The sequence below is a fragment of the Pseudochaenichthys georgianus genome, chromosome 14 (genome assembly GCF_902827115.2).
Source record: "Pseudochaenichthys georgianus chromosome 14, fPseGeo1.2, whole genome shotgun sequence".
Lineage (NCBI taxonomy): Eukaryota > Metazoa > Chordata > Actinopteri > Perciformes > Channichthyidae > Pseudochaenichthys > Pseudochaenichthys georgianus.
Genome location: NC_047516.1, coordinates 15,831,117 through 15,843,976, shown reverse-complemented (window position 1 = coordinate 15,843,976; position 12,860 = coordinate 15,831,117). Strand labels below are relative to the sequence as shown.

The 12,860-nt window shown below is 41.4% G+C and overlaps 1 protein-coding gene across 1 annotated transcript; it reads left to right on the top strand.

Moving 5' to 3' along the window:
- Positions 1 to 5,128: 5,128 nt before the first annotated feature.
- Positions 5,129 to 11,703, top strand: LOC117459061 (claudin-4-like). Its single transcript, XM_034099900.2, has 2 exons — positions 5,129 to 6,111; positions 10,459 to 11,703. The coding sequence occupies exons 1-2, from the start codon at positions 5,621 to 5,623 to the stop codon at positions 11,108 to 11,110; spliced, it is 1,143 nt and encodes a 380-aa protein (XP_033955791.2). The 5' UTR covers positions 5,129 to 5,620; the 3' UTR covers positions 11,111 to 11,703.
- The last annotated feature ends 1,157 nt before the right edge of the window (positions 11,704 to 12,860 follow it).

The window sequence follows — 12,860 nt, the reverse complement described above, 5'->3', positions numbered from 1 at the left end:
AGACCTGGGTCTTTATTATTTCGGATATACATTTCCAGAAGAAATGGAATTGAGTGGAAACAAAGCATGAAGAGCCCACGGTGTGGAATAAAAGCTGCAGTTGAGCTTTGAGCGCAGCTTTGTTCAGTCTGTGTGGGATCAGTGAGTCAGACTATAGGCTGATTGTAAATATGGACACATAAAGTATTTTTTTGTTCAGAGAAGATCACATGTATGTGAATTGGTGTGGGCTGTGAGGGTAAGGGACGCATAGAGGAGTCAGTGTAAGTGCAAGTGCTGTGATATACGACGTATCTGACAGATCTGGATCCTGTGACTTTTAGATGTTGTAACTCTGACATGAAAGAAACAAGTTGAACTCTGTGAAGTTTGGCTCTTCTGTCTGTGATTCTCACTCTGCCCAAAGGGAGGCAGCAGCTTCTCAGTCAGCCTCTGTTTCCTCTCAGTTAGAGATACACCTCCACAGGGAAACATACAGTATGTGTACACCAACCTCACACACTAAAACAAACAAAGAAACACACAGAGAAAATGTTTTGAAAGAAGAAGCTGGACTGATATCCAAATCATCAGATGTTGGGTTTAAATTATGTCCGTTTGGATTGAACTATACATTTATTTTCAAATGTGTTTGGCACAGAAACAGAAAACACAACTTGGTTTTGTTTGCACAAAGAGAAGGAAATGTCTCAGTGGTTGTGAAAGTGTGGAAAAACCCAGTTCTCAAAGAGAATTTAACTGCAGTTTTTATGTGTCCACAAATCCCTAAGCAGCCATTAAATCCAAAGCTCCATTCTTCTTACAAAGGACTTATTACTTAGTAACTGAGAGTCCGAGTAGGCTACACCACCGACCAGTGACCCAAGAACGCCTGCCAGTAAAAATGCACAACTTCCTTTGAAGTATGCAGTTTGAAATGTGAGACTGGGGTTAGGTTGATAGACATCTAAATTAGAAATACATATATATATATACAGTCCATGGAGAGAAGTATAATTTTGACAAAGAAAAAATATGTTGGTGCCGAAATTGTTCAACAATATATAATTATATATTTTTTGTTTCAGTATGTAAACATGAGCTGTAACATGTTTATGAGGTCCTTTCAAGCCAACAGTTTCTATTACATTATACTGTCACTAACTCATCTTGATAAACAGACACTCACTGCTTGTTATCTTTAATGGGATCGAACAAGAGGCATTTCAGTTTGGGAGTATTTCCCAAGTTTCATTCTAGCCAACTGTGACCATTGTGATCACAATCTTGCCCCTTTGACAAACATAACATTTTTCAATATGACAAAACATGTTATATCTTTCACAGGCTCCGCCCTCTACTGGACTCTATAGTACTTTTCCCCGTACTTTTCCCGTTTAGTTCCGTCTCTTATTTTGCGTTCACACCAAAAAGAGTACTTAGTGCCGGGAACTTTTACCCCCATTTGTAGTGCCTGCTAGAGAGGTGGTACCATCCTGGGGAGAAAAAAGTACCAATTTCTATTGGCTGGGCGAATTGCAAACCACACCCCGTAATACTCTGAAAAGTTTTGTGAAGCCGCCATTGTATTTGCTGGCATTAGCATTATTAGCACTAGCCCCGCGCACCAATGGAGAGAGAATAACTTATGGCAACACAAAAAAAAACATGGGAGCGGTGGAGTGATGAGGAGGTGTCGGCGTTCTGGCGATTTACTCGGAAGGCAGAGGACCCCGTCTACGATGAACATAACTCCAGCTGCAATGCCCACCTTGGTCTTAGACACCGGGTCCTCCACACAGTTGGTGCATTGCCCCCTGGCTACGGAGAGCAGGATAGCCAGGATGCCCACCACGATGGAGATGAGGATCAGAGCCCGGGCGGCCTGCATGTCGGAGCTGAGAGCCAGCATGGAGCCAGTCCCCAACTCCGGGGACTTCGGGTGGCAGTATACGCCGTGAAGTGGTTTGCGGCCTACCAGTAAACCCAAAGCGGAAGAAGAAGAAGTGGCGTCAGCGGCTTCATTTGCGTAATCTTCTTATTGACCTCATGTCGAGGGGCGGACCCCTGCCAGGCGAGTGGGCGTTTCACCCGGAGGTGGTGAAGTGGATCTGGGCCCGGTTCGGGACAGCAGATGTGGATCTGTTCGCGAGCCGGTGCAACAGCCACTGCACCCTGTGGTTCTCCATGGCTCAGAGCGACGACCCGTCCTTGGGTGCACTGCGGACGCGTTCGCACATGAGCCATGGCCAAAGAAGCTGCTTTACGCCTTTCCACCGTTGTGTCTCATTCTCCCGCTCTCAGCAGTGGTACTCAGAGATGACACAGATGAAGGTGGGCCAGCCCTGGGCGCTCCCCCAGTTCTGGGGGGCGATGTCTCAGGAGGCATGTGCAATCGGGGCGTTACCCACTCTGGGCAAACCTCTACAGGCTTGGCTCCTGAGAGGGACAGGCTAAGACAGGGTGGATTGTCTGATATGTTATTCAGTCTATCCAGGCAGCTAGGTTACAGGCTGAAGTGGCTTGGATTCCAGCGATGGTGAGAAGCGGAAAATAGAGCCCCTATTTTGTGAATTAGGATCTATTTTGTCATACTTACAATTATTGGTGGACAGAGGACTTGCTCATTCCACAGCGAAAGTGTATGCAGCAGCCATCTCGTCCTGCCATGAGGGATTTGGCGGCAGGTCAGCCTTTTCTCAGCCACTAATGTTACGTTTTTTACGGGAGGTTTTTTTACGGGAGGTTTTTTTACGGGAGGTTTTTTTACGCGTTTTTTACGCGCCTCCGCCCCGCAGTGGGACCTGCCGCTGGTGCTCGAGGCTCTGGTCACAGAACCATTTGAGCCTCTGGAGCTCTCCTCCCTGAAAGTACTGTCCTGGAAGACAGCATTGCTGCTTGCCTTAACGTCAGCGAGTGTCCGAGTTAACCGCTCTATCGGTGCACCCGAGTTGTTTAATGATCCGGGGTGACCAGAGCGGGGCGACACTCAGGCCGAAACCCCGTCTACACTACAGGCATCGAAAAATGCTTTCAACGCTTCGCCCATTCATTTGAATGGGGTGACGTAGAAGATTTTTAAACTTCGCCGAACTGCATTGTGGGGAGCATGGCATGGCTTTGCAAGCATCACGAGCATCTATCGGCATCAAAAGTTGAACAATGTTCAACTTTTGAGAGTTGAACAAACTTTAAAATGATTCTCCTCTCTCCTGCAGTCAGCTGTGATTTCAGGCTGTCATGCTGCCGACCACCTCCTCCCCATCCACCTCCTTTCATCATATCCAGTGCCAAGAGAGCTAATCCAAAGACCTCATCACATCCCCTCTTCATCCCATCTCCTTATCAAATCCAGATCTTCAGCATCATCACCGGTGTCTAGACCCCGGGGCGTTCCCTATATGCTCACAGCTGCATTTCCCCCTTTAGATATACGATTTCAGGATCCGGGTCTTATCGCCAAAGACTTAACATTTATCCTATGGTGTGTGTCAATAAATGTTCTTTAAACAAAATGAAGTCTCTCCTGATTGAACTTCCTCAATGTGAGTCACTTCTTCACATGATGGGAATGTATAAAGATGAGTGTGACTGACTGTCACACTCCTAGGTTTATGTCACGGTTTTAGTGTTGTCTGTCTGGTTATGGGTTTTGTAAGTCTGTTCATTCGGTGTTTTGTCTTCCTCCTTGTGTTTTGTCTGGTCCTCCTCCCTGTCGTTAGTTTCCCTGGTGTGTCTGATTGTCTCATTGTGTTCACCTGTTGCCCTTGTGTTTCCCCTCCATGTTATTCCACGGTCTGTGTACCTTGTGCTGCTCGTTTGTTTTGGATATTTTGGATACTGCCTTTTTTTGCCACAGCTTTTATTATTTAATAAAGCTCGACTTGGTTATTTTTAATGTGCATTCGAATTAATTGATATGTACAAATGTGCAAATATGTCTTGTTTAAGCATGCAAATAAAGAATTTGATAGTATTGACATTCAGAAATGATTTAAATTGTTGGCAGATTGTTTAGTTCCTTCCTAAATGCCAGGATAATCTCATTGAATTGCCTTTTATCAGGCGTTATCTTATCATGGTTAGAAAGTCATTCTTCAGCAGACGTGTTTGACTAATATTGTGTGATTAAATGTGTACACGTATACAAGATAAAATCTCAGAGTGTTATAGTAGTATTGTATTGTGTAAATAATCTGTTTAACTCACTTGTATAGAGGTGTGGCACATGAACCCTCACTATCAGTCATTTAAAAGAGAAACCTTCATGTCATACATGTACATAATGGATCATACAGTTCAATCTGATTTGAGTAATATCTATAGAAACTTTCCCATCTGTTGAAATGAGAGTTAGTTTTTTTAACTACTTTATCCGTGACCATATATTCTTTTAGATTTAAGATTACATTATTTAGTATCAACCAATGTGCTGGGAGCTGTGTGTACCAATTATATAAGAGAGGTCAAAAGGTTTGACAGACCAACTATCGCATGTTGGTTTTTGCCTCAGGTTTCAGTTGAGTTTTTATGTGTTTATTGCACTGCTGTTGCATGGAAGCTCATATGTACTCCTAGTTTGCGTGATAAAGACTCGCGTACGTGAAAACAAAAAGACTGAAGTATTGCACAGAGGCTGTAGTCACTTAAAATATGTTCCAGTTTGTTCTAGTTTGTCATTAACTCAAATGTTACTGTCTTATGTGTGACCCAGTGCAGATGGTATGTGTTATGAAAACTGCAATATAAACGGATTTGGTCAAATCATGTTTTAGTTGAGGCTTTTAAGACATCACAACAAATATTTAACAAAAAACAAATGGAGACAGCCTGTCAATATATGATATATGCCAAAGGGCTACATAAACATAATTCCAATCTATGCGTGCACACACACACACACACACACACACACACACACACACACACACACACACACACACACACACACACACACACACACACACACACACACACACAGACAGACAGACAGACAGACACACACACACACACACACACACACAATTACGTTTTGGTTTGGAGTTGCAGAAGTTGATGTGGTCACCCATCTACCACATAATGAGCACTGCTTGGCCACTCATTACCTACTGACAGCAATAAAGCAGACACACCCAGAGCTACCATGGGCAAAAGGTTAAACCATAAAACTTCTCTTCATTTGAAAACGCACACAAACGAGCGCTAACACTCCCAGGTTGTAAATGTGACCGAAGCCCAGGACTCGTCTGATTGGCTTGGTTTTGACGTGTGATGTCATCGCTTAGGAGGGCCTGACAACTTGGTAATAAAACAAGATAAGGGTTATCAACTCCTTAAAACCAACAGAACGCAGGAATACTACGCCTGAGTGGACACGGAGACGCAGGAGGAAGCACACCGTGACAAAAGGACACTGTATTCAATAGCAGGTGCAGTAGCTACAGCTTGAGGAGTCGTACCTGGTGGGAAGACGAGTCAACAAAGAGGAGGGCAAAATCAAGAGGGTCTTTTAATACTCGCTGGAAAATAAGAGGGGGAAAGAGAAGGAAAACCGTGAGAAAGAAAATCTGGAACCAAGAAGAGAGGAAGGACAGATAAAGGAACTTTTGATTTAAAGAGGGCACTTCTGTCTGAGTGCACGATGGTGTCTTTGGCTCTTGAACTGGTGGGCGTCATCCTGTCGGTGGTCGGCGTGGTGCTGAGCGTGACCAGCTGTGCTTTGCCCATGTGGAGGGTCTCCGCCTTCATTGGCTCCAACATTGTCACAGCGCAGGTATACTGGGAGGGCCTGTGGATGAACTGCGTCTTCCAGAGCACGGGGCAGATGCAGTGTAAGATGTACGACTCCATGCTGGCCTTACCTCAGGACCTGCAGGCCGCCAGGGCTCTCACCATTGTGTCCATCATCGTGGGGATGGTGGCTTTACTCATATCTGTGGTGGGAGCAAAGTGCACCAACTGCATCGAGGATGAAGGGGCAAAAGCCAGAGTGATGGCCGCCTCTGGTGGTGGGTTCATCACAGCAGCTCTGACCCAGCTGGTGCCAGTTTCCTGGTCCGCACACACCATCATTATCGAGTTCTACAGCCCACTGATTCACTCCGGTCAGAAGATGGAGATCGGAGCGGCACTGTATCTGGGCTGGGCCGCCGCCTCATTGCTGCTGATTGGAGGGTCCATCCTCTGCTGCAGCTGCCCTCCGAGGGAAGATAAACCGACGAGGTACAGCATGCCCCCCCAGAGTCGCATAGCCTACTCCGCCGCACCGAGGTCAATCGCTCCCAGCTCCTACAACAGGAGGGACTACGTGTGAGGGAAGAGGAGAGGACCGAGGGGAGAGAAGGAGGAATTGGGACCTCCATTATACTTTTTTCCTGCATGTGTACATTATAAGGCAATGTGTACATAAATGTAGGGAAATATTGATTGTCTTGGTTTAACTAGAAGCAGTTGTTCAATAGTAAAGCGTTTTAGAGACAAACCAGTTTGAGGAAATTTAGGATCAATAATGTGTGTAAATAGATATAGAAGCTCTATATAGATGTTTGATGATACTGTTTACAAATACCATTGGTCTAAATAGAGTTTCAGAAGATTTGACCAAATAGGAGATGTTTAAAAAAGTTGTTCATGTGGTCAGATCAACGAGGAGACTTTCTCCCATGTATATTTATTATTGTTTCTTTACCATTTACGTTATAAATGTTCTTTATTGTACTGACCAGTGTGTACAAACCTGGTATCCTACTGTCAAATATTGTAAAGCAAGTACAGACATTGTTGATAATTTAGTCGAGCAAAATGGAGCTCAATTTGGGCTCCAAAGCAAGGTCAACATGGCGAAGGACTGTACAAAGAAGTTTTGTAAAATTATCAGATGTTTGATATGTCAGTGATTTTCTATCTCTCTCACATGATATGGCTGTGTTTAGACAATGTCTACATGGTTTTTTTTCTTTCATTAACATATGTTTGCCCATAATCAGAGAACATTTTGAGTTTACTTTAAGAATGCAAATGGTTTTTTAAATGATTAAAATAATTTAAATAATAAAGTGATAAATATATTCACTGTGAAACATTATTTGAGCCTAATTTATTCTGGTCCAATTTAAGAAGGATTAAGATAATCATTCAACGTTTCAATAGTTGGCTTGAAAGAGGAAATAAATCATAGTTTTTTTACTAAAGCTATGAATACGTTTTTTAATCCACTTTGAAAAAAGGGTCACATTTCAAAACATGTAAAAGAAAAAACTTAATGTGCCATCAAAGTGTTTTTTGGTTTTTGAGTGGCCAATTATTTCCCGGGTCATACATAAACAAAAACAAAAAAAATCACTAAAAAGGTTTTAACTTGCAACTTTATAGACAATAAGAGCTTGAAAATCTGTCTTAACAATAGGCTTAAATAGGTACTTGTCAGATAAATCAAAGAAGTTCAACTACAATAAGCAAAAGTAAAATTCAAATAAAAATGTTCCTTTCCTTCACAGTCCAAAATAGATTTTGGATTCATAAGACAAAAGAAGGCAAAAAGTCATTTTAACACATTAATCCCTTTACATTTGTTCTAACCTTCTTGGATTTGATATTTGATAACCTTTTATGACCACTGCATGAAGGAATATGTTGATATTGTCACCTTCAGCGTTACGTGTGACGGTTTACTTCCTTTTAGACTCTGCTGTGATGAAATGTCAATTCTGGTGTGTGACTCAGTGTCTGACCATAGATACCAGCTCTTTCCTGTTTTGAATAGTCAAAGTATCTCTCTGTGTTCCAGCATCTGTGCTCAGGTACAGCAGAACGCCTCAATTCTTCAACAGGAACATAAGAGCTGACCTATTTCTGCTTCTCTGAACAACACGGAACAAACCTTTTTAATTTAAGTTTTTTTAACTAACTATTTTTTTTAAATAATGTCCAGCAATAATATTAATACTAAGTATAAACACAAAATATAATATAGCTTACTTTCAGTACCAAATCTTGAGTCATCATGGACACGTTTAAATAATGATTATTATATTATTTGATTTAAATGATTTATTAATTAATATGTTCATCAATTACATTTTGCAGCCGGTAAAAGTGTTACTCATTTTAATAACTTTGCTGGACAGTTTCCCCCAGAGATCCAAAATGTCTTGTGTTAACCTGTTATAATACCTTATCATTTATTATTTGACTATATATTAAATCATTAATATGAATCCTCCAAAATCCCTAAAATATAGAGTAGTAGGAGTATGAAGTTAAGTTTAACTACCTCAAAATTATACTTAAAAATCGTACTTGAGAGTAAATATCCTGAGTTACCTCCATCTCATCATTTAAACTCATAGGCCTTAGTTACTGAAGATGCATTCTTTCACTAGGCCTTAGTTACTGAAGATGCATTCTTTCACTGGAGTGATAACTTGCATGGTTTGATACAGGACATTTATATTTACTATAACAAAAACAGAAGCAATACGATTTATGTTAATGTTCCAGCTTTTGTTAAGGTGCCACAAGCAGCTGGTCAACAGATGTTGTTACGTAAACACGTTTAAACGACAAACAGAGCCTCCCTGTTGTTCTGCCTTGGGGATTGTTTACGTGTGATGTTTCTTTTATATCTTTTAGATAAATATTTGCGGCTTCATTATGTGAGGTGATTTGAATACCAGTTTGTATCAGCCTTTTAAGGATCAGCAGTTGTCGCCTCTTGAGATTTAGGTATGGAGGGGAGTGATGTCTCCAAATAAGATAAAAGTTGCACACAAAAATGTGAAATTTGTCAACAGGCATGTATGGAATTGAACATCTATGCAGAATAAAAGTGCCAGTGATTAATAAATAATGCTTGAAATTTTACTTTGGGTAAAATTCACAATTTTTTAAAAGAAAATCCCAATTTTCAGCTGGCTTATTATGAAATTGTGTAGCAAATTGTTTTAAAATGTTGCACCTGTCAAAGCCATGTCAATATGAAGTGTCATTATGAGTCTAATTTAGTAACAACAAATTAACCTATGTTTCCATCGATTGTGGATGTCATACGAGCATAACATGGTGAAAACAATCAGTCTAAATTAACAATCGGGACGGAAATGTTCGGATTTCCAAAGGGAGGTTCTGTGAATAAATTAAGAAATCAAGAACCGAAATAATTGAACTATTCATATCTTAGATTGCACTGTAACTTTGATCTTTTAATGTTTATTTTATTAGCTTTTCTTTTTAATGACTGATTTTAAATGCCATTTTCTTAATGTCTTTCATTTTTTGTTTTTCTTTTAATGTTTATTTTATTATCTTTTACTGTTTTTAAATGCCTTTGTCTGAATGTCTTTCATTTTTGTAAAGCACCTTGAATTGCCTGGTGCTGAAAGGGGCTATATAAATAAACTTGCCTTGCCTTGCCTATGTGCAGTAAAATAACAATATGACTCGCCTTAAAGTCTAACACCATATATCTATTTCGCTTATTAAAATAAATGTTCAACTATTTAAAAAAAAAAAATAATCATTTCTGACCCAAAAATACAAATTCACATGTTCTCAATTAGAAATAAGTTCTCACTTGGAGTACTACTAACATGGATTCAAATGATATGAGGAGCAGTATTTGTTTACGGTATTCTCATCCACGTGTTCCCCAGAATTAAATGGTCAAAGAATAAAGGGTTTAACCGATACTGTGAAGATCACGCTGTCTGTATGCTCAAGGTGTCAGAGAATCGGCCTATTATGTTTTCCCTCTGCTCCTATTTGCTCTGGGTGCAGTTATACCGGTTTCCAGCAGAGCTTTTGGGATTGTTTTCCTAACACTGAATCCTCACTGTTTAAGAAACCCACACGACCGGAACCAGGAAGTAACAAAGCTCAATAGTATGAGACAGTAAGTCTATAGCCTTAGCCTTAGAGTGTGTTTTTGCACCATTGTGTGTGTGTGTGTGTGTGTGTTTGTGTTTCTATGCTTACTCACAACAGTAGCCTAAAGCTACCTCTTTGTTCTCAAGCACGGTTAGCCATGGCATGTATGATGTAACTGTATTTATGTTTAAGAAAAAATATATATAGCAATATAGCAATTGTTTTTTTGTGAATATTTTAAACAGAACTTCTCCTTCCCTTGAGATGAGGTTGCCATTTTACCAGGGACCAACCCCCACCAACCTTAGACACACCCTCCCAACATCACATCCCTCTTCTCCCACCTGCCTCCAGCTCCCCTCCTCCATTATATGTTTTAAATGTGTGAAGACTGCCTTCAGTTGACATCATCACCGGGGGACTCCTCCCGCTCCCTTGAGCTATAAAGGATGTGTTTCCCTGGCAGCATCTCATAGCTTCATCGCACCCTCTCACAGGTGCTCTCACTTTGCAGGAACACCTGAACAGAGAAGGAGGATCTTTACTGACCGCTTTGTTGGAAAATCCATGGACTCAGTAGTTCAGTTTTAATTCTGTCATCACACGGAGAGCCAGCATGTCGATGGGCATGGAGATCGTGGGCATTGCCCTTGGAGTCTTTGGTTTTATCTTAGCAATATTGACATGCGCTCTGCCAATGTGGAGGGTGACGGCTTTCATCGGTGCCAACATCATCACCGCTCAGACCATCATGGAGGGCCTGTGGATGAACTGTGTGACCCAGAGCACGGGCCAGATGCAGTGCAAGATGTACGACTCCATGCTGGCCCTGCCTCAGGAGCTGCAGGCCTCCCGGGCCATGATGATCATCGCCATCATACTCGGGATTCTTGGGGTCTTGATCTCCATCGTCGGCGCCAAGTGCACCAACTGCATCGAAGACGAGGGAGCCAAGGCCAAAGTGATGATCATCTCTGGAATCTTCTTTGTCCTGGGTGGCCTTCTGGTCCTCATCCCCGTCTCCTGGACAGCCAGCGTCGTCATCCGTGATTTCTACAACCCCCTCCTGACCAGCGCACAGAAGAGGGAGATTGGGGCCTCGCTCTACATTGGCTGGGGCGCGGCCGCCTTGCTCCTGATTGGCGGGGCATTGCTTTGCAGCAGCTGCCCACCAAGAGAGAAGAAGTACAAGCCACCCAGGATGGCGTACTCCGCACCGCGCACCACCAGTGCAGGAGGAGGGTATGACAGGAAAGACTATGTTTGAACAGAAGTGCCTGACAGATAGATGTGGAAAGTAGGATCATTTTTTGTTGCACATGAGTGTTTTTGTTGGTCTTTGTTGTATTTTTCTGTTTGAAACTACAGGGTAAACTCCTGCAAAAAGACTCCGCAATGAAGAAGTGTGTACAAATGTTGATCATTTTTGCTTTGATTGGTCCATTTACATAACCTGTTCTCTGCTTTAATCCAGCAGTGTCTGAGGCTTCAGTACTGACACATTAAAGCCTGTCGTCCAGTAAAATATAACTTTATGCTTGAGAAATTTTAAACTGCATCCTTCTGACAACATGTTCTTATATTGAAGCTAAAGGGGCATTATGTGAATCTGAAAACACCTGCTTGCTTTTTGTGTGTGTGTGTCATTATCTGTAGGCCTGCTGGTGTTGTATTTCACTGAAACCTACAGTTAAAATAGTGTGTGTGTGTGTGTGACTGGCAATGACAAAGAAAAGCCAGCTCTCATTTTACATGGATTTGGTGGTGTATTTGTTCAGTTTGTGTGTGTGTGTGTGTGTGTGTGTGTGTGTGTGTGTGTGTGTGTGTGTGTGTGTGTGTGTGTGTGTGTGTGTGTGTGTGTGTGTGTGTGTGTGTGTGTGTGTGTGTGTGTGTGTGTGTGTGTGTGTGTGTGTGTGTGTGTGTGTGTGTGTGTGTGTGTGTGTGTGTGTGTGTGTGTGTGTGTGTGTGTGTGTGTGTGTGTGTGTGCGTGTGTGTGTGTGTGTTTTGCATGTACTATTTGCTTAGGAGAGTTTCTGTCGAGACTGAAACTGAAGATGGATCCACGATATGGCTCCAGGTTACAGCTTTATCTTGTTCCTCATAGTTTCCCTTGTCTGTTTGTGACATAGAGGAGATCGTTTCAATTACCATCACTTTTGTATATGAACATATGTCTGAGTTTATATTATATTTCTGTAATAAAATGTATTTGTTATGTATTCTAACGCTCCTTCATTGTGCTTATGTGTTTCAAATAGATTTGACTTTTTATATATCTTATTTTTGTTTCTTTTGTAAATATCATAAACAACAGCCTGTATGCTCTTTGTGTGTCAAACAAAGAGCCAAACGACCTTGTGTGTGTGTGTGTGTGTGTGTGTGTGTGTGTGTGTGTGTGTGTGTGCATGCGTGCGTGCGTGCGTGCGTGCGTGCGTGTGTGTGTGCGTGCGTGTGTCTGAGGGAACAGGACTACAGCTGTTATAGGATGTTTGTTTCAACATCAATAGGATGTGTATGAGTTGAGTAGATTTTTTTACTTTAGTGTAATTCAAATATTGTCGAAATAATATAAAATGCTTTGTCAAATGTTTTATAGCGCTTGAATTGAAATGTGTTGAAATATCAATAAAAGTCAAACTATGAATAATGTGGGTTTTTTTCTTGCTATTTGATCAAGATAGAAAGTGTAACCCTTTATTAACGCTCTAAGAATACAGGAGTCACATAACAAAGCATACCTTACTAAAACAAACGTGGTTGAGTCCTAATCAAATAATTTAAAAAGCTGTTGAGTTGGGCTTTGGGAGTTGGGTTTCTTTATTTAGCCTCAGGTGACAGCCCAACAAAGTGTACGGCTGACATAAAACTGTCAAATAAGTTTTTCTGTTGGCTTTACTATGGGTAAGAATCAATAGACCAAAGATTAAAAATGCAAAATTAGCGGATGAGATGAGAGAAAAGGAAGCGTTTTTTAACAATTGTTGATCAATTCAACAGAAAAATGTGCTTTTGGATAA

Excerpts from the sequence above, each read along its gene's own strand:
- LOC117459061 (XM_034099900.2), top strand. The coding sequence starts at position 5,621 with ATGGTGTCTTTGGCTCTTGAACTGGTGGGCGTCATCCTGTCGGTGGTC. Across the intron at positions 6,112-10,458 it reads ATGGAGATCGGAGCGGCACT|CATGTCGATGGGCATGGAGA; the intron begins GTATCTGGGCTG and ends ACGGAGAGCCAG.